Source organism: Austrofundulus limnaeus, unplaced genomic scaffold (assembly GCF_001266775.1).
Source record: "Austrofundulus limnaeus strain Quisiro unplaced genomic scaffold, Austrofundulus_limnaeus-1.0 Scaffold1, whole genome shotgun sequence".
Taxonomy (NCBI): Eukaryota; Metazoa; Chordata; class Actinopteri; order Cyprinodontiformes; family Rivulidae; genus Austrofundulus; species Austrofundulus limnaeus.
In genome coordinates, this window is record NW_013952403.1 from 605624 (window position 1) to 626056 (window position 20433).

Consider the following 20433-nt stretch of genomic DNA (forward strand, 5'->3'; position numbering starts at 1 on the left):
AATCTTTTCAGGACTCCACCTTGATGTTTTGGGACCCCACTTTGGGTCCCGACCCCAACTTTGGGAAACGCTGTTCTAAACCACTGGTTAGATTATAATTAAGTGTTCAGAAAGTAATCATCGAATCAAAAAGAAAAAATAAGTAGGTCCTCTGGATGGGTTCTTCTTTAGTGAAACGTTTCATCTCTCCTCCAAGAGACTTCTTCAGTCTGATGAGTTTCAGGTGAACTCAGCCTTATAAGCCCTGCCTCCACATGGACAAACAGGTTAGTCACATGCAAAAGAGGGCCATCGACTAACAATAGGCTTGATTGGCTCTATTGTTCATAGAGGGTCATGTGCCCCATCACCTGACCCGTGTCGTGTTATGTGAATGTAGTGAATGCAAGCGGGGGTTCAAAGCCTCCTTGTTTTTGTCCCTCCCTCTTTGTGTTGGTATCATTGGGGCCCTGATTTACACCTTTTGCTCACAGGGGTGGGAGTCATACTTGCAATAACAGCACTGTAGGTGGAAGACAACTGGACACGAAGGCCTCCACCTCTGTTTAATGGTGGACGGTTTTTCTTCACAAAGATGGCTTCCTTTACTCCTCTCTCAAACCAACGTTCCTCTCTATCAAGGATGAGAACATCTTCATCCCTGAAAGAGTGACCACTGGCCTGTAGATGAGTGTAAACTGCATCATCAAATGTACATCTATAACTGATTTTTTTATTTATTTATTTTTTGGAGTTACCACAATTCAGGATGGCCACCACAACTTTAACATTGACAAACACATGGCACAGAAAATTTTAATAACCTTTAGCTAAAATTTGATGGTAGTCAAAAGTCAACCTCGACTGAGTGAGACAGGTCACAACATCACGAGATGTGTCATAGCGTTATTTCCAAGAAATGACAAGAGCATTTCCTCGACACAAGATTATCTCTAAAACTGCATGTAAGGTGGCAGGAAATTAGCCTTCCTTCAAGCATTGTTGGGCCTTTAATCTCTTTAATTTTAGGACTCAGTGCAATTTATGGATTTAAAAACTGGCTTCTTTTTTTGCCTAAATACAGTGTGCAATATGACCCAAATTTCTACTGTTGTTCTTTTGTTCAGTCAGCTGTTTATTGTCAAAAAAAGTCAATTTATATCATATTTCATGCAACTATCTCACTCTAAAGGAAAATATGACCTTCTTAGAATAAACACTGCAGCTGTAGATATGACAAGGGTTTATCTAAACTTCAAATTTATCCAAGGTCTCTGTAAGATTAATTTTTTTATACAATGATCAACCACACACAAAACATACCTTCCTAATGCTGAGTTAATTTTGTGTATCCTAAAGTTATAATCCATTGTAGAATTAACACATCTAGGTTGTAAGCAGTTTTTTTTTCATCTATATATAAAATCAGGGTTTTGTTGCTTGAACTTATTGTTATATTATAGTGGTGTTGAATCTGAGGACCTTCTAGCTAAACTCCCTGAAAAGTTAATACGATTCAAGAAACATTTCATGTATCTTACAGGTCAAGGGGGCTATGCTTACCTGAAAGAGTGGTTGTGGTGGGCCGGCCTTATTTCAAGTGAGTGATTATAGTTTTTTTTTTTTCTTTTTGTTTGTTTGTTCGTCTTTGGACCAGCCATACCAAGAAACACTGGAGTCTTTGTTGATTAAGAAAAACTCACGTGGGTTTGGTATTTTTGTTGATGACGTTGTTGTAAATGCAGCTCCCACTCACACCATTGATGCGCGCACTCCCTGAAAGAGCACATTTGCACATGTGGGCTGAACTAAAATAAATTTACCCTGTCCAGCTGTGAACACTAATGACGAATAATTTGATGTGTTGCAGTGGGAGTCGGAGAAGCTGCTAACTTTGCTGCGTATGCGTTTGCACCGGCCACGCTGGTTACCCCCCTTGGAGCTCTTAGTGTACTTGTCAGGTAATAGGTTTTGAGGTTTGTTTGTTTTCTCGACTATATTATGGTATTTCATTTGCTGAACACGGCACCCGACTGTTAACAAAATTACACATTAACAATAATTTCACTTTCCACTACAAATAAATGGAATCCGGGGAAATTGAGAAGCTAATTGTTGTGTTCAAAGCCTTCACTAGTGAAAATAAGTTACATGTGGAGACCTTTGTATTTCCTGTTTTTCWGTATGTTTATTTTGTGTGTCAAGGATAACACAAGCTCCATTAAACACAAAGCAAACAAAATATAAAYGTAAATCTGCCTGTTTTATTTAAGTGAAAAACATTTTTCTTTTCCAGCGCTGTGCTGTCTTCTTACTTTCTAAATGAGCGGTTGAATGTTCACGGGAAGATCGGCTGCCTGCTTTGCATCTTGGGCTCCACGGTTATGGTGATCCACGCCCCCCAGGAAGAAGAGGTCGCCTCGCTTGGCGCCATGGCTAACAAGCTGAAAGACCCAGGTGGGCCCACGTCTTTTGTCGTTTGATGAACCACACTGTGGAGCGTTGTTTCAGTATACTAACTGCAGGTTATATTCTCCCACTAGGTTTTATTGTGTTCGCGGTGTGCGTGGTGGGAAGCAGTCTGGTTCTAATCTTTGCCGTGGCGCCGCGGTTCGGACAGAAGAACGTGCTGGTCTACATCCTGATCTGTTCGGTGATCGGCTCCCTCTCCGTGTCTTGCGTGAAGGGCCTGGGGATTGGCATTAAGCAGCTGTTTGCTGGGACCGCCGTGCTGAAGGAACCCCTGTTCTGGTCCTTAGTCATCTGCCTGGCGGTTTGCATCAGCGTACAGATCAGCTACCTGAACAAAGCTCTCGACATATTCAACACCTCCATCGTCACTCCCATTTACTACGTCTTCTTCACCACGTCCGTCATGGCCTGCTCGGCCATCTTGTTCAAGGAGTGGTTACGGATGACCACTGACGGGATAGTGGGAACAGTTAGTGGGTTCCTCACCATTATTTTAGGGATTTTTCTGCTTCATGCCTTCAAAGACATTACGTTTAGCCGGGATTCCCTCCCCGTTTATCTGAAAAGAGGCCCTCAAGGTTTCCCGTGTGGCCAACAGCCTTATGTGGCTCTTCCAAACCAGGATTTGGAAGGATGAGACAAAGCCGCCAAGGAGGGAACAAAACGTGCCAAGTCTCAWGCTTTAATGGACACACAACTAAAAGAAAAGCAGGCTTACTAAATCTGTTATAAAGTTTCTTATACAGTGCGCTGAAATATCTAAAATCCACCCACAGTAATTTATACACTGTTTCTACTTWGGCTGTTTTTTTTTATTCTGTTTGTTGGTTCTTATGATGCATCCACATTTAGTTTTGACTCAAAATGAAAAACAAGACAGARAACTGTTAAGACACTGGAAATGTTTGTTGCTCTGTTTGAATTTYTCAGTATTAAGTTTCATTTTTAAGATAAAACTTTGTTCTCTAAAAGCCAAATTGTGCCTTGTGTTTCTGAAAGCTACATCCTGTGTAGTTTTGCACTTTTTACCTTGATCAGAAAGATGAATTATAGCAGCTAACGTTAAGGCAATTTTCCAACTGTTACCTCAGTATTATACACATAGTTCCCACCAAAGAATGTTTCATTTCATTACCCCAACATGTGCAAAGCATTTTTTCTCTTAATGTAAGTGTATCTCTGTTKGATAATGTTTGTAACAAGAATACTTAAAATACATTTTCAAAAAGTATGGAGTTGCTTATTTGGCATTTGGTTTATTGCATAATTACAGTCCAGAATCTTTTAACTGTTGTTCACATCTCTTCAGTCAGGACATTGAAGGCTTATTTAATCAGCAATACTCTCTTTAGTCCTTGTACCTGTTAAAAACAGATGGCAAGATTCCAGAAGCACGCATCTTTCCAAGGATACTCAAACGTTGACACTTAGTTTTACAGTTTGTTAATTTAGCCTAATTCAATGAGCTGACGGCCAGCATACAAACCACCCTCATAGTCCAGCAGAGACCAAGTGAAACCCTACGTGGTTTGAATCTCAGGCACCTGAGTCAAAGGTAACACTTTCCCAGCTGGTTGCACACTTCTTCAGAGTACTGAACAGACAGCAGCATCAGAATCATTCATCTCCTCTCCGAGCCATGACCATGTGCCTTTTCCTCCAAACTTCCAGTCAATGGTTTTTTTTTTTTTAGTCTAACATCGACTCTGAGAATGCACCTTTGCTCCTCTGGGTTTGCTCCAGTCTATTAAGGATGAATTGGCTGGTGTCAATAAATCGCTCCACGCAATTTACGAAACACGTTTCCGTCCTGGAATCCAACTTTGGTCCGGGTTTGTCCATACACTTTTCCTAAAGACAGAGACAGACCAGTTTAGTCAGTGTTGGATTATATTGACATAGTTTAAAATCAGACTATCACATTAAAAAAGGCTGTTTATAAAATAAAATTAAACTGCTATTTAATTTTACTTTCACTCCACCACACACAAAAAGAAAAAAAAAACGTAGGTTAATTCATTCCAGGCAATAACCTGATCAACCCAGACAAAAACAAAGTAATATGACAAAATATCACCTGTTAAAAGACTTTGTGTAAAGGTAACGCRCGTGGCCTAGGTGTTGTATCCCAAAAAGGTACCCCTGACGTGCAGAGCGCATTTTTATTATTGAGTAAATATCAAAAGTAACAAACTAACTAAAATTATTTCATAATGATGTATATAATTTTTTTACAGTAGGTTTTTGAAATAAAAGGCCGTGCCTACTCTGAACCCAAAAAGGTTACAACTACAAAATTCACATTGTTTTTATCTTCTAGATATATTTTGGTAAATAATTGTACAAGTCAAAATACATTTTCTGAATAAGAATGTGTTTTGAGGTCATACGATAATATTTTACTAGTGATTTATTAAAAAAGAAGTGCATTGAAGTTCACTTCCCACCAGGGGGGCTTTTCACAGGAGTTGGTGTACACTTTTGGCACAACACCATAGCATGAAAACGAGTGGCATTTTAAAGCGGCCATTAAGCAAAAAAAAAAAAAAAAGGAGAGAGAGAGAGAAATAATTTGTCATGTGTTTGATGGAACAAATTGCGTTTCTTAAAAGAAAAAAAAAACTCATTGTCAAATTTAATATTTTAATTCCGGCGTCTCACCCGGCTCCTAACTGAGATGCTACACTGCTAGCTTCTTTTCAGGCCAGGGACAGCAGTTGTCCAACAGGAAGTCTGTTTATTAAACTTTTTATGTGCAGAAGAAGGTACATAAATACTTTTAGAGATGACAACTTACAGCAGTGTAAGAGCATTCAAGTTTACATTTAGTTAGCGTAAGAACTGTGTGCAAGAATGAGAAACAAGTTCTTTTTTTTTTTTACAAACTTCTTCACATCGTATTACTACGAGCAAAACACGCATCCGTAGTTCTGTGTGCATTACACGGCACACTAGTAGCACACTAGTAGTGACAAGTCATCAGCTACGAGCAGAATTAATGCATGATCAGCTCAACTGCAGAACCAGTACCACCAACATGCAGATTTTCTTACCCAGCAAACCTCAGTCATCTGATGCACCAGCTGCTGAAATCTTTGTTTCTGAGACTCTATTTCCATAAAACGTTGAAGCTGGGGATTAGCTGTCACTCCCTGGCCTTCCATACTTCCCCAGAACTGATGGAAATTACAATAAATTACAATATTTATTGTAATTTCGCCGCCCGTTTGGCTATTTTCACTGACCTTCACGTGCTAGAATGAACGACAGGAAGCAGGAAGTAGTTCAGCCAATCGTCGAGCGCGTTTGTGCTTACGTAACTTTATCAAATAAAATCCGTTTTAAATGTCATTTAAAATAATAATAATAATAATAATAATAAAGCGAAACAATGTGGCTGTTATTTTTTTAAAAAGTGTTTCTGTTTTTTTTTTTTGTAGTGCGCATTTTTGTTTCACAGTTTAATAGCACATTTATTAGACATTTCAAAGCCCTACATACTTGGCTTTTATTTGTGCAACACAATAGCTTACAATTTCAAAGTATCAATATTACACAATTCGACAGCATATCATACACAGAAAACAATAGTCACGTTTTAATCCTCCCACTTTCTGAAATATACAAATTGTGATTATGCTAAATAGGACTGCATTTCTGTTACTGCGATATAAGGGCTTACAAATGTGTATGATCACATTACATTTATTCACATTACAAACAACCCCGTAAAGGCCTCCATTCCCACATTCATTGTGTTAGCAGTTTTAATAACATTTTAACATTTCAGGTTCATGCACAGATGTTTTTCTCTGCCTATCAGAGTGCAATGTTTGAGTGTCCCTCTTCTTTCTCAGGTCTATTGGAGTTCATAAAGCAAATCCTGAACATTCAGTGCCAACTCCTGAAAGGTGGGCCTCTCATCCGGTTTCTGAAAAATAAGCAAAAGGAATATATTAGACCGGATTTAACAAAAAAAAAAAAAAGGTATTTAAATTGCACAATGTAATACAGTATAAATACTTACATCAGCCCAACAGCTTTGCATTATGTTGTAGACCTTTTCATTAGCCAGCTGGGGGCGGAAGAGACGATAGCCCCGGGCCACCTGATCCACTATTTCCGTGTTGTTGAAACGTTCGTATGGAAGTTTACCCAGAGTGTACACCTCCCACATTAAAACCCCTGTTACAGCATAGATGACATGTAAAATCACAATTTACAAAGTCATAACTGTAGACATTCTGAAATGTGCACAGTTTACAGGAAATAAGAACAAATAAAGAAAATGTAAACGGATTCTCACCATAGGCCCAGATGTCTGACTTGCTACTGAATTTGCAGTACAGAAGAACCTCTGGTGGTGACCAGCGAACTGGGAACTTTGAGCCTGCTGAACTTGTGTACTCATCGTCTAAAACGTATCTAAGTACAAAAGAGGAATTATAGTTAAAATATTTATTAGTAATTAATACCTTATCAGCCATGACATCAGTCATAGATCATGGAGAATGAAAGAAAAGGTAAAAGGTCAGACTAATGGCAAACCAAATGACCAGTTTTCAGGCTTATAAAACAACTCTTTCTCAAAACCAACATAATGGTTTTAAAGAATGCTAATATTGAGCTTCTACACTTTTGTATGACTTTGTATTGTTTGTCACAGTTTTCTTGACTAACATGTCTGTGTTAATGTGTTAAGCGTTATATGCTGATGATGCAGCACACRTGTCAAACTCAAGGCCTGTGGACCAAATCTGGCCCTCGTTAACCTTTTATCCGGCCCCAAAGGTAATACTTTAAATGTGAAATAGTTTGTTTTATTAGTGTATTCCTCTCTTGACAGCTGGACAACTCTCAAGCCAAGAAAAAGGTAGATTCAGTAATCTTTGATTTTAGTAAGAAAACAGCAAGAGATGTGATGTCCTCAAACAGTTCGAATCTYTTGAACAGTTTATCAAGATCCCCTGAAAGAGCCATTGTCTCATCCCTTGTTATGTATGTTTTAAATGCTACATAAAACAATCTGAACAAGGTAATTTGTAAGCATAATAAGAATAATTTGTTATAAACCATTTCTTCAATAAATATTGACAGAATTTGTATGGTCGTTGGCTTAAATCAAGTTTTGAATGTTGGCCCCTCTTGTGTAACTGAGTTGGACACCCCCGTTGTAAAAAGGCTGAATCAGTTCACCTGATCACCTGCTCTGAGTCAGTTCAAAAGTTTACTTAACTCGCAGACTGATRCATTTGAATAATTACACAAATGTTATTCAGCTGAGAAAACAGTGTCTGTCATTGACCTTTTTACTATTTTTAATGTGCGTACTCATWGTCAGTGTTTTGCAATGCATTGTGATTTAGATGTATTCATGCCTACTGATGGACGGTTAAAATACATTAATAACAGTGTTCATGATCTACCTATGTTTCAACTGTTCTCAGCAACAAAAACAACAACAAAAAAATTAATGTAAAAGTCAACAAAAAGGCTGGCGCAAAAGAAAGACTCCCAGTTACTTTCAGTTGGTATTCACTCTCAGTTGAAAGTAGCTGAGTGTATCTGAACACACAATGACCCAGACTGGATGCAGTGTTGTGTAAAGTAACACAAAGTGATATTTGAGTAAAAGTACAAGTATCTTACCAAAAAAAGCAACTTTGGTAAAAGTTAAAGTCTCCTTTAGGAGTATTACTTGAGTAAAAGTATTAAAGTACCTGATATTTTTGTACTTAAGTATTAAAAGTAAAAGTATTGATTTAAAATGAGCAGTTAAGATTTTCTGTAATGACATTTATTAGGAGGTGACCTCCCCACACAAAAAATTAAAAAAAAATGCAGAAATGACTATATCGTTTTAAAATAATGTTTAATTTATAAATTTAGGATGCACTAGTCTAGCTGTTTCAGTTTATATATATAAATAAAGGCTGCCCAAAACTTTTCTCCAAAATTAAAATCTATGCGAGGGCTGTGGACAAATGCAATAATATAATTCATGAAGTATAAATACTTCTTAAGTACAGTCCTTTTATTTTAATGATTATGTCCTGCTGGAGTGTGACAKGATTTGTATGTGTACAAACTAATACGGTATCAGAATTTCATATATTTATACTTCTCATTCAACCACAATTAAATTCACTCTATCTAGGAGGCTCAATTTATATGGATAGTATTTATTTTTTACAAGCTGGAATGAAAACAAGCAAAACTGAAATAAAAGTAACAACTTTCTACTTGTTTCCTTTTTTTAAAATGTAAGTACAGAAAACTACAAAAAAACTACTACTATCTGTACTAGAAAGTACAGATGACTGTGTGAAAGGAGTAGAAGTAAAAAATAGGCTGAAAAATAATTACTCAAGTAAAGTACAGATCCCCAAAAACTCTGCTTAAGCACAGTAACAGAGTATTTGTACTTAGTTACTTTTCGACTCTGATTGGATGCACATGCATTTGGTCAATGCAAAAGTGTAGATGTTTAGCATGTGTCGCATTCTTTCACACTGGTAGGTCATTTCTGAGAAAGAGCTGTTTAATAAATGGGCAAAATTCTAAAAGGGGGGGAAAAAGTCCTCATTCAGCTAGTCATTAACCTATTCTGGACAAAGACTTTTGCCTCTTTCTTTATACTCAGTGCCCTGTGATTGATGTCATGGCTGATAAGGTACTAACTGCTGATACAACATGACTTTAAAATTAACTAAAGTTTACCGGTACTTTAAATGTTTTACCTTGACAGACCAAAGTCAGTCACTTTGACGGTTCCATTTGCGTCTACTAAACAGTTCCTGGCAGCCTGAAGTTAAAACAAACAGCATGTTTGGTTCCAGCGTAATCAATAAACCTTTATACAGGTTTTCATTCCACCAGGAATGTGGTGGGATTTGTTTTGCACCGTCACATAGTTAGACGTTTGGCTCTCACCAGGTCCCTGTGAATGTACTGGTGTTCCTCAAGGTAAGTCATGCCCTCGGCCACGTCTTTACACATCTCAAGAAGCTGGACCGGCGTGGGATGCTGCGTCAGGCCCTCTTTGAGGTACGACAGCAGGCAGCCGTTTGCAAGGAACTCAGTCACTATATAAATTGGTCTCTGTTTGGTACAGACCCCGTACAGCTGTACCAGGTTCTCATGCCGAAGCTTCCTGGTTTGAGAACAAAAAAGAAGGAAGTGAAGTTGTTTTTCTGTAGACAGTATGGGAACTATCAGTTTTGCAACTTTTGGGCATCAGTTCAGATTCAGCTGATATGGAAAGTTGAACTTTAGTCGTGCTTACATCATAATTTTGGCTTCTTCTATGAAATCATCTTCTGACATGGAGCCCTCTTTAATCATCTTTATGGCCACATCGTGCTGGCCCTGCCACTTTCCGTACTTCACCACCCCAAACTGGCCATTACCCAACTCCTTGATGAACGTGAGGTCGCGGGGGTCGATCTCCCACACACCTGGACAAATGAAAGCAGAAAGATAAGCCCATTTATATTTGCAGTGTACGTGTCAAATAGATCAGAGTAATGTTTTGATGGTTTCGCTGAGAGATGTGAAGACTGATAGCTGTCAGGACTCTGAGAACCGAAAAAAGAGTAAGTGGTTAATTCAGATTAACGACGGAAGAGAATTTATCACTAAAAATGTGGTCAACTTTGACAGTTTCTTATATTTTATGAGATCTCAAATTAATACTTCAACTCTATCATGCTACACTAAAACACCATTAATGCATAATAAATATGTTGGGGTATTTGTCATTTGTACAATAAAGCAGAGATATGACATATAAAAATTGCTGTCATCGGAGGTAATTCACCTAAAAAAATGATAAACTTACCATAGCCAAGCCCTGCTGTTGATGGAGGCCTTGGTCGATTAGACACAATGTGTTTCAGCCTGCTAACCATACCTGGAGGCAGAAAATCACAATCACGATAGCTTGACAGTGAGACTGACATGACAGATACACAAAAAGACAACTATGTGCTTCTTTTTCTGTTTGCCTTTAAAACATAAACGGCAGGGCTGCTTTAAAATTCTAGATCAAAATTAAAATTGTGGTTGGTTGCTGCGGTAAACCCGTGTCTGAGTTTGCTGGATTTTTGTAGCAAGTTGGCCCTAGATAAATAAACTGAAGTGATAGTTATTAGCTTATACTTTTAAGTTCACTGAACTGTTGTGTTTGCTTCATCCTGCAAATCTACTACAGCCTCAAAAACAGGAAAGTATACATCAACAGWTATTTCTGTATCAGCATGCAGATTGTGTTGGCCAAGGGGACATGATTTCTGTTGCAGGAAGCTTCCTGTTTTCTGTTCATTTATAGGCTGCATGACTAAACGTATTTTAGCAGGCTTTGGTGCCAGTAAATGTTTCATGGAGAAAATGTTTTCACTGAATGCATTCGTACAAATAAAGTTTGAAATCCACAAACACGTTTGATGTCAATTGAAACTATAACCACACAAATTTATTAAATCATGAAAAGAAATCATACATTAATTTCACAAATGCTGGCTCCCTTGTTATTTCTTGCTAATTTAATGTTAAATACCACCAATTTTGTACAGTAAGTACAATATTTTGTCTTGGGTGACTGTGAATGCAATAGATCCTGGAGTAACTTAGAAAGGGCTTGCCTCTTGGTGCTGTTTTTTTATAACCATAGTTTTTGGGGATTTCTCTCGGCTACCACCATACTAAATTTTACCTCAGTATGGCTAAAATGGCCAAGTTTTGGTTGATTTTACATGTTAGCTATGGTGGCAACTTTCAGCCCAAAATATCCTAAAATAGCTGAGTAATTGCTGTTTAAAATTAGCTCTGGGAGTCATCTTGAGTTTTATTTAGCATTCAAAATTAGTGTTCTCAGCTACTACTAAACGAGCTTCAAGCTTTCTATGTCTAAAACAAGCTGAATTATAGCCTTTTTTTWAAATTAGCATTAGCGATTAGCTTTAAACAACACAGGAAAGCAATRGAAGAAAGCTGGTACTAATCTGCCTTATGTGGTACAAAATCATTTGTCTACAGCAGAATCAGAATTATTGACTGAAAGAAGATAAAAAATACCCATATATATATAATTTATTTGTGTATCATGAAAACTGTGGCTGTAGGAAGAAGTTGTTCACTGAGAAATTATTTAAAGTTCAGACCTCTCCACTGTTGGTCATGAATTTAGAACGGCAGGTCTTTTTTTATTATTTGAGAGCCGAGCTCAGTGTATTCCTCTGAGGTTTTCAGGCGTTATTTTTTGCAATTTACAATCACCATTGTGACTTAGGACTCCAGTAAAATGAATGCCACATATCTTGGGATTAAGCCATTCATGGTGGTGTAACATCTTTTTGCACACACTTTGCCGTTCAAGCAGCATTAAAGTTGACGGATGAATAAAAAGATATAGAGTATAGAGAKCTTTTTATTTTTATTCGTTTTTTTTAGGTGGATAATAATAAGGGACACCATTCAATTCAACAGAGGCGGAGGAAATTATCTGCCTCCATTCGTTTGTAATGGTAAGCCCCAAAGATTCATGGGTAATTTTAGACTGGGATTTTTATGAATTTATAACTATTATCATGGTTCCACAACTGGTTGCATTAATTGGTTGTAGTTTTACTATAAATTTTACCAGTAAAAGTACCCTTCCCCCCATAGTTTGTTACGGTACATGCAAAGCATTGTGGGTTTATTTTGGCGATWGACTGTAAGTTTCTGTATTTTTGTGAGTTTGAGGTAATGTCTCATAACTACATAAGCAATACGTGAACACTATTTGCAGTCTGTAGATGGCATTTGATGGTTCTCAGATAAAAGACAGAACGTGGTGCCCCTGAAAAATTAAGCAACAAAAAATAAATGATAATAATAATATTGTCTTTTTTTTTAATGATTTGTGAAATCATTTCAGTAAAATCAAACAAAAATCTTTCATAAAAGTAACAATTTTATGAGTTTTTAAAGATTTTAAACTGGTTTTTCGTACTGTGTATATGTACTTTACGTACATAATGTTGCAAAAAAAAAAAATTCTCGTAGATTTGCACACAATGCAAATTAAAATATACAGTATATATTTTTGTTTGTTTTAGGATCCAAAGTAAAAAAAAAAACTAAAGAAGACTTATTTTACATTCATGAAAGTTATTTTTACACTGACTGAAAGGGGACAAGAATATATTTCAATATTTTTTCTGTAAGCTTTCACAACGTTCCTTTTGTCAAATAATTTCCCTTTTCCTCTTAAGGCCAGATCTTATTTATATATTTTTTTGTTTGTTGGCCAACCACATTTTATCCTCATGTTGTATAATCCTGTGCATTATTGACCTGCGGCGTTGTGCTGGTGATAGTTGATGAGCTCCGGGATGGTGTTAAAGTGATGCTTCTCTGCCAGGTAAAACTGTCCCTGCGGGGTTGTGCAGATGTTGTAATGCCTGCAGCTTCCAGTTATTTCCCTGTGGACAGAGGAAGAAGCGTGACTGTAAATCAACAGGCTTTCGTCTGCACAGGAACCAGTCGTTTATCAAGCATGCATGTGCAGGTATGTGTCTCCTCGCTGTTATCCACAGATGGGCTCAGTCTTAGATGAAAGAAAAAAAAAACTTCTACAGAAAGATTAGTCCTCGTTTTGCATGAATAATTTACATCCCTGTCCTCTGTGGCCTGCAGTTTCCGCTTTCATTACGCACAGTTCTTCTTTTCATATATTCACACATGACTGGAGGCAGTGGAGCAGCTATATAAATGGTAGCAGTGTTTTAATGCCTCTGAGGTTACTCACCCACTGGCCTTAGTGAGCAAAGACACCGTGTATTTCCCAGCTTTGCTCGAGTCCCGTACCATGAAACCTCCATCTTTGTTCTGGAACAGGAAACAGCACATATCCCACAAGTTTCAAATCAATTACTGCTCACCTCCTCGTGTGTGGGCGCGAAGACACGTCATGCATGTCGTGGATGAAAAAAAAATGCACGTTTACCTCAGACTTCAGCAGCTGTTCGGCTTGGCTACGGTTCATGTTTTTGCTGTACCAACTGTTAAAATAAATGTCACATTAGTGGGTTAAAAAAAAGACACAGGTCTACAAATTTATGAGAGGAACAATAAAGCTTTTACTCACTTGTGTTTTTCAAGGCCCTTTTCCGCCTCCACGACATAATTATTTGGTATGTAGCCTTCTTTTCTGTGAAACAAAACACCAATACTGTTGGACTGTCAAAATAAAATCCTAGCTTTCAGAAGCTTGGTTTATTTGCCTAATTGTGCATTTTTGGGGACAATACAAATAATTCAGTTTGTATCTTTTATTTATTTTTTATTTTATTCAAATGCAATAATGTGAAAGACCAGTGTAAACTGATTGCTCTTGCATTTTTTTTTTTTTTTGTGGTCAGTGGGTATCCTTGTTCTCACGTCTGGGTCTTCTCACCCGTATGCGTCTCGGGCTTTCCACCAGTTGAGGTCAGACTTCTCCAGGATGGTGTACTCCTCGTTCTTTCTCAGCTCCAGGTCCTGGGCTGTCGTAGGTACGTAATCATACATAGCTATGACGGTCATGCTTGGTGAAGGCGCAGGAGGCTCGGGAGGCTGTGGAGGTAAAGGCCGACTAGCCTTTTCCTGAAACAATACGAGATTATTGAACATATAACGGGGTTAAATGTGTTTACGATTAATATGAATAGTATTCTAAAAAGACTTAATGTACCTCTGTTGGCGTTGGAGGAAGAGGTTTCCTGGATGCTCTTCGACTTGTCGTAATACCTAACGTTAATGCACTCGGATTGCTGAAAAGTTCAAGGTTTCAGGTTTTAAAATACAAGGAAGTGTTATTCTCACCATTCTTGGGGTCCAGTATGGGTTTGCAGCCCATAGCTTGTTTAACTTCCTGCTGGCAGCAGAGCCACGCCCCATCCACCCAGAAGCAAGGGTGATACTTCTGCATCAGGTCTTTGTTGAAGCGCACCACTACAGAACAAAAACAGACACTCATTCACAAAACATTTACATTAAAGTGACATTTGCATCTGCACCGACACGCAGCTCTTCTGTTTCACGAGCTGAAAGATGTGACACGAAAGCCTTCAGGTTTTTGCGACTGACACGTCAAACTATCGATAAATTAGCTGAGTGAAACTGCGTACTTACATTCTTTTAAATTTTTCAGCCACAGAGTCCGAATGTCCTCATTTTTTGCAAAGATGTACAACGGCCCTTCATCGTAAATGATCTGTGAGGAAATCCAAACTCAGAACATTGTTTTTTTGTAAGTTTGTTGAAAGGCAAGAATAATGAGCTGTAAATGTGCCACGAGCTTTATAAAACTTGAGTGTGTTTCTGTTGTTATCCTTTCAGTTTATTAAAATGGCAACACCTGCACTGTGAAAACCCCTTCTTCAACTGAGACAGTTTCACTTCTTAAGAATGGACTTTCACAAAACAAACTATCAGAAGTTTGAAGTTTTTGTTTGAGAAGAAAAAAAAAACACTTTCATCACCAGCATGTCCAGAACCTACATTTACAGGCTCCAATCATTTTTTTTTTCTTTTTTCTTTTGCGTTCCCTCACAAAAGCCATTTATTGTGCCTGCTGGTTTATTAACAAATTCACATGCTCACCATAATATGGGAGTTAGCCTACTGCTTTAATTCAGCTTTGGATTAAATGTTACAGATACACGCATGAAGATATTTAATAYGCAGGCATTTTAACTTTGTGCAGCCACAAAATATCACAAAAATATCTTTAAATTCCTGAACTTATGGCAACGCATCCTGTTTTGGTAATTGGATATTTCAAAATAAAAGTCTGGTTTAATTCAGTTAATACATTACATACTTTTGCGTGGGAACGCAAAAAATAATGCAAGGGAATGCAAACATTTGTGAAGTAACACAAAAGTATTGCAAATGCAAAGGTGTTGCATGGGAACGCAAAAGAAAAAACTCCCCCAATGTCCCCTCGCAGGCTATGTATACACTGAAGCATAGTGAAGTGAATAAATCATGAAATGCTCCATAAGACTTCTACTTTATAATAAAGAAACAATTAATTAGCTGAATAAACAGGTCTGTCTACTTCTACGATGAGCCGTCCAAAAATGCTACAATAGATGTAAAACTACATAAATTTTACTATCAGCTAAGATGCATTTAAAACGCTATGTATTAATTGATAAATTTGGGATTAAGATTCACTAGTTTCTCTAAGTTTATTGTAAATAATACTGTGAGAAGACTACCTGGAAGGCATACTGGCGTTCCAGTGGGGCGTTGGGCTCCGGCAGAACCGTTTCCACACATTTGACTTTTTCAAGATCGACGGACCCTTTYAGACCTTTTCTCTTCTGCTTAAAGTCAGAAAAAAAAAAAACAGTTGAGCCGGTCAAAACTAGATACAAGACACAACAAAATAAAATTCGCATTCAGAAAAGGGCTATCCATACGTACCCCTTTTTCAGAATCGTAGTCATAGTACGCTAACTTTTCCTGGGTGAGAATAAACCATCTCTCCTTGTAGTTCAAAGGTGACGTTTTCTTCTTTTGCTGGGATCGTTTGACGAAGACTTCCTCCAGTATGTTATCTGGCATGATTCAGTCCAGACGATTCTACAACAAAACCAGAATTGGATCAAATCTAACATTTGTGAAACAAAAAGCAGCACAACACCCGACCTGTTTGTTGACGAACTGCACTAAACAGAAAGTTCATACGTTGTCGGCGGTCWCTTTACAGAGAGCAATAAACAGCTACACCCATTTCACCAGGCCTAACGATAGAACAAGCATTTTTTTCTACACTTCACACTTGTTCAGCACTTTTATTTTGATAATACCAACTCACTTCTCATAGAGTCAGAGCCACTGACATGTGAGACTATCTGGAGAAAAAAAGAGATGTGGTGTGTGTGATTAGCCATCTTTTGCATAAGCTCGTCGTGCCAGCCAACATCCTTTGTCTCCAACATTTCCCCCTGCGGCATCCATATCTGTTTTCCTCAGCTGTTTTGCGGTCCAGCTCTTCATGGCCTGAAGGTGAAGCTGGATTTGGAATTGGGAGGGAATCKAAAACTATACCTACCAAATTTCTAGTCAAAGATATTAAAAGATGTTTGATTTTTTTATCTTTACTGTTGATGTAACTAAATGAGAAGAACGGAGCACAGTTTCAACTCGTTAAAGCTTGTCTTTTTTTGCTCTTGAAATATGAAAGGTTATTCTTTGATTATGTGCTCAGTTTAAACAAAAGTCCGTTAGCACTTAAAGTATGTAATGGGGATGACTCTCAGCTGGTACCACACCAAAATTTGTCTCATTGTCTTTCAACTTGACTGAGTTATCACAATTTTTGTGTTCTCTAAGGTTGATTAGCTGTGGCGGCCATCTTAAATTGGGTTGACTCCAAAATGTTTGAGTTGTGGATGTACATCCAATGATTACTTTCCAAAAGTTTCATTAGAATCCATCCACTGATTTATGAGATTTTTTGCTAACAGATTATTCTTGTAAAACTGTCTAGCTAACAGATTAATATAGAGGGCCAATGCCCCCCTATACCACCTTTTGAGGCACCTCTGCTGGGAGGCAGTACAATTGTGAAAAACGAAGCAAGATTAGTCGTTTATTTTGTACGTGTTCACATGGAGGCAAGGACTGCAACTTCTCAAACTAACTTTAAATAATACAAAGAGACAGGCTTAAAATAACAATATATTTTTTGCTCTGTTTCCAGAAACAAATGTCTTTATAAAATGGGTTTACCTTCCGTTGTGTCAAAATTAAAGTGCCACTCATAACAAAGCAACCTTTCACACATTTACTCACGCATGCTTTACTTTCAAAAACAAAATCTAGAATAAAGATCAGCAGGCAAACTTGGCTCTATCTATATCTGTGTGAGATGTCTTGTTTTCGATACCCTGTTATGACTGAAATAAAAGTTGCACCTTAAAAAAAACAGAAATGCATATGATGTGTTAGCTCAAAAAATGATTGTGTAAACTTATTAAAAACATTCTTTAAGAGTTAATTAACATCATTATATGCAGATCTGGGCAGTAATTACATTTACTCAGTTACAGTTACTTGAGTAATGTTTTTTTTTTTTTTTTTTTGGGGGGGGGGTACTTTTAAGGAGTAGTTTTACGACACCATACTTTTTACTTTGCTTGAGTAAAACTCTCCCCACTGTAAGTAACTTCACTGAATGAAGAACAAACATGTTTCTAACCGGAAATGCACCCGAGAGACACACAAACAAATTATTTCGGAGTGAGACCTCTTATTTGTACACAATCTTTGTCAATGTAATGCTTTCTGCTGAGCCTGCTGAGGTCAAGTGAATACAGGGTAAAAACAGTAGTTCCTTATGCTAGAATTTTTATTTTATTTTAACATATTATTTATTTGTATTAATTTTCTTCATTTTGGTATTAAAAACACCATATTTTGCACACAAATTTCCATTTTTTGACAGTCTGATGACATCATTTTAAAATATTAAATCAGGTTTTTTGCTAAATACTGTTTTAGTCTTACTTGAGGAATTTCTTGGATGGCTAATTTTTACTTTTACCTGAGTAAATATATGTTGAAGTACTGCTACTTTTACTTGAGCACAACTTTTGGAAATTAGTTTTATTTTGACACATCTTACATTTGAAACTAAAAAGTGCTGAAAACGTTTAGTTGTAAAGGTCTCCTGATGCATCTCAGTAATCCAGGTAAAAAATCAAAAAGAAAAAATTGTATAGGTCTTCTGGACGGGTTCTTCTCTAATAAAACATTTTGTCTCTTCTCCAAGAGACTTCTTCAGTCTGAGAGTTTCAGGCAAAATTCAGGCTTTTAAGCCCTGCCTCTGTGTGACTGATACTCACATCACATGGCTATTGTTGACACCTAATTAACACTTATTGTTAACAGGGGGTGGAGTGATACTGGCAATGGCCGCGCCGTAGGAGGGGGACAACTGAAAACGGAGGCCTCCACCTCTGTTTAATGATGAATGTATAATAATGAGTTGTAAAGGTCATGTCAGCATGAATAGATTCTATTCTATTCTATTCTATTCTATTCTATTCTATTCTATTCTATTCTATTCTATTCTATTCTATTCTATTCTATTCTATGATTGAAGTGTGATTGGTTGCAGCCAATGCAGAACTAAAGGTCAGACCACAGAGGTTTCCCCATCAACACACTGGGGCACTTTAGGGTGAATAGTCCTTGTGTCCCCTCAGACGTGGACTCCTGTTTGTTACACAGCTGAGTGCTCAATGTCAGGCAGTTTCTGTCAGATGCAACTCACGTCAGCCTATTTTCAGCCTGCAAACACTTCCTTCATCTGAACTGTAACTCGACCAGACACTTGTGTTCCCACCACCGTGCGCCACTATACTTCTAATGTGGGGACCGTGACATTTCTTTACACCAGAGCGACAACAACGGTTAGCTTTGTTCGTGCCATCACGTCTGCGCAAAAGTGTTCCCCTTTTTCCCTCAAAGCACTGTTTTCTCGTTTCTCACTTGTCACCACCTTTGTTTTTCCTCACATCTCCAACAAACAAAATGTATTGTTCTCCTGCCGTCGGAGCATTTGAACTTGTCTGTGTTTTAAACATGGCTACCAAAAAAAGGGACTTTCATAAAAATCTCTTCTAAAGAGAGTTGACTCATGATGGCTGACACGGACAAACTCACAAGGAAGTTGCATCAGTGTTAAACTGAAACATGAAGGGAGAAGAAAGCACTGCAGCACTTGCCAACGCAATAAAAATAAAACCCAAATGTGAGCAAGTTCCAAACTTGTGAGCTTTTTTTTTCCTGTAGCCATTATAACCACAAAAGGAAATAACACAATATGTTCACCCTAATTTTTTCTTTCTCGTGAATTTATAATTGTTTTTTTTACAGTTTTTAACTTGTGTGATCTTGCTTTCTGATAATTAGATTGCAGGCGAGCCTATGTGCTCTGATGGTATCAGCTGTGTCACTCAGGAAGCAGTTACATGKGTCAGAACTCAACAGAAACTGATAAATGATTTTTAACATGAGCCTTTTGTTCAGTATGACAACATAGACAACCATAGTTTTAGTTGACAAGCGCTAAATGTGGTATTAAGGCGTTAAGAAGTCTGAGCAAAATGGAGAAATGATGAAAAAAAGAGAGATTTATCATTAGTAATGTCCACACTAAGAATACAAATAAATTTAACATGGTGGTAAAGTGTGTGATGGTCAAATGCATCGTGCATAAGCTCTAAAAAAGTGTATCTGATTTGTGGTTTAACATCTTTAATGCTACACGATGGAATGGGTTAAACAACCTTTCATTTCTCTGAAAAGTAGTAACTTTCCACACATTTCATGAAAACAAATATTTCATCAAATGTGTTAACAATATGAGTTAAGATTTTTAAAGCAAACATTCAAATTATTTTACGACTTGCAAAAAATCATTACCCTATGTCAGATTTCGACAAATCAGCAGAAAAACTTGCTTCTGCTTCTGAATTTAGTCTTTCAGACCGTATGTATTATTAGTCTTCTTCTGCAGTTTCTCACTTTGCGAACAAAGAAAATAAAAAAAGGGCTAAAAATATGTTGTCACCTTACAACGCAGCATTCAGAGAGCGTTGACACTTACCAGGCAGCAGAAAAGAGTCGAGCATCAGATGCTGCGAGGCCTGAAGCTGTGGCACAAACCTTCGCCTCAGTAGCTCTCTTTTCATAAAGTGTTTGTTAGTTTGTGATGCAAGAAGTTAAAACACACCCACTGAGAGGAATCAACCCTGCTTACTTCCCCTTTTTCTTCCTGCTCATTTTCATATCAGCCCTCTGGACAGTTTTGGTGATAAGTGGAAAGCCTGGTTAAACATTACTCGTGGGACCTTGTTTGGTTAAAATGTGTGCTTACGCTTTCAGCTGAAGGGATTCCTTGTTTGATCCACTGGAAATTTGACTATTGTATGAGGA

General features: G+C 37.6%; 3 protein-coding genes across 4 annotated transcripts in view; 1 reads left to right on the forward strand and 2 right to left on the reverse strand.

Moving 5' to 3' along the window:
* Positions 1-3677, forward strand: part of zgc:101583 (magnesium transporter NIPA2) — a 4738-nt gene extending 1061 nt beyond the window's left edge. Inside the window, exons 3-6 of the mRNA XM_014003802.1 lie at positions 1523-1579; positions 1850-1940; positions 2276-2436; positions 2523-3677. Of these exons, the coding sequence (XP_013859256.1) occupies positions 1523-1579; positions 1850-1940; positions 2276-2436; positions 2523-3088 (875 nt within the window). The 3' untranslated portion in view covers positions 3089-3677. The remainder of the gene's footprint in view (positions 1-1522; positions 1580-1849; positions 1941-2275; positions 2437-2522) is intronic.
* A 14-nt stretch (positions 3678-3691) lies between these two features.
* On the reverse strand, positions 3692-5716 carry timm8a (translocase of inner mitochondrial membrane 8 homolog A (yeast)). The gene is made up of 2 exons (XM_014003814.1): positions 5505-5716; positions 3692-4302 (listed from the first exon to the last, which is right to left on the reverse strand). Exons 1-2 carry the CDS (start codon positions 5613-5615, stop codon positions 4141-4143), a joined length of 273 nt encoding a protein of 90 aa, XP_013859268.1. The 5' UTR covers positions 5616-5716; the 3' UTR covers positions 3692-4140.
* A 207-nt stretch (positions 5717-5923) lies between these two features.
* On the reverse strand, positions 5924-20192 carry btk (Bruton agammaglobulinemia tyrosine kinase). Of its 2 annotated transcripts, none has more exons than XM_014003832.1 (18): positions 20105-20192; positions 15910-16068; positions 15702-15806; positions 14608-14689; positions 14299-14427; positions 14168-14223; positions 13892-14079; positions 13583-13645; positions 13442-13496; positions 13244-13323; positions 12790-12917; positions 10292-10363; positions 9737-9908; positions 9385-9604; positions 9192-9256; positions 6758-6876; positions 6479-6636; positions 5924-6382 (listed from the first exon to the last, which is right to left on the reverse strand). In XM_014003832.1, the coding sequence occupies exons 2-18, from the start codon at positions 16048-16050 to the stop codon at positions 6311-6313; spliced, it is 1905 nt and encodes a 634-aa protein (XP_013859286.1). In that variant the 5' UTR covers positions 16051-16068; positions 20105-20192; the 3' UTR covers positions 5924-6310. The 2 variants fall into 2 exon arrangements, with proteins under 2 accessions (XP_013859286.1, XP_013859278.1); XM_014003824.1 differs by having other exon boundaries at positions 15702-15809.
* Positions 20193-20433: the final 241 nt, after the last annotated feature.

Bases quoted from the DNA above. Each gene is read 5' to 3' on its own strand.
- timm8a (XM_014003814.1), bottom strand. From the start codon at position 5,615: ATGGAAGGCCAGGGAGTGACAGCTAATCCCCAGCTTCAACGTTTTATG. The intron at 4,303-5,504 runs GTAAGAAAATCT...CTCTGTCTTTAG, and splicing joins AGATGACTGAGGTTTGCTGG to GAAAAGTGTATGGACAAACC.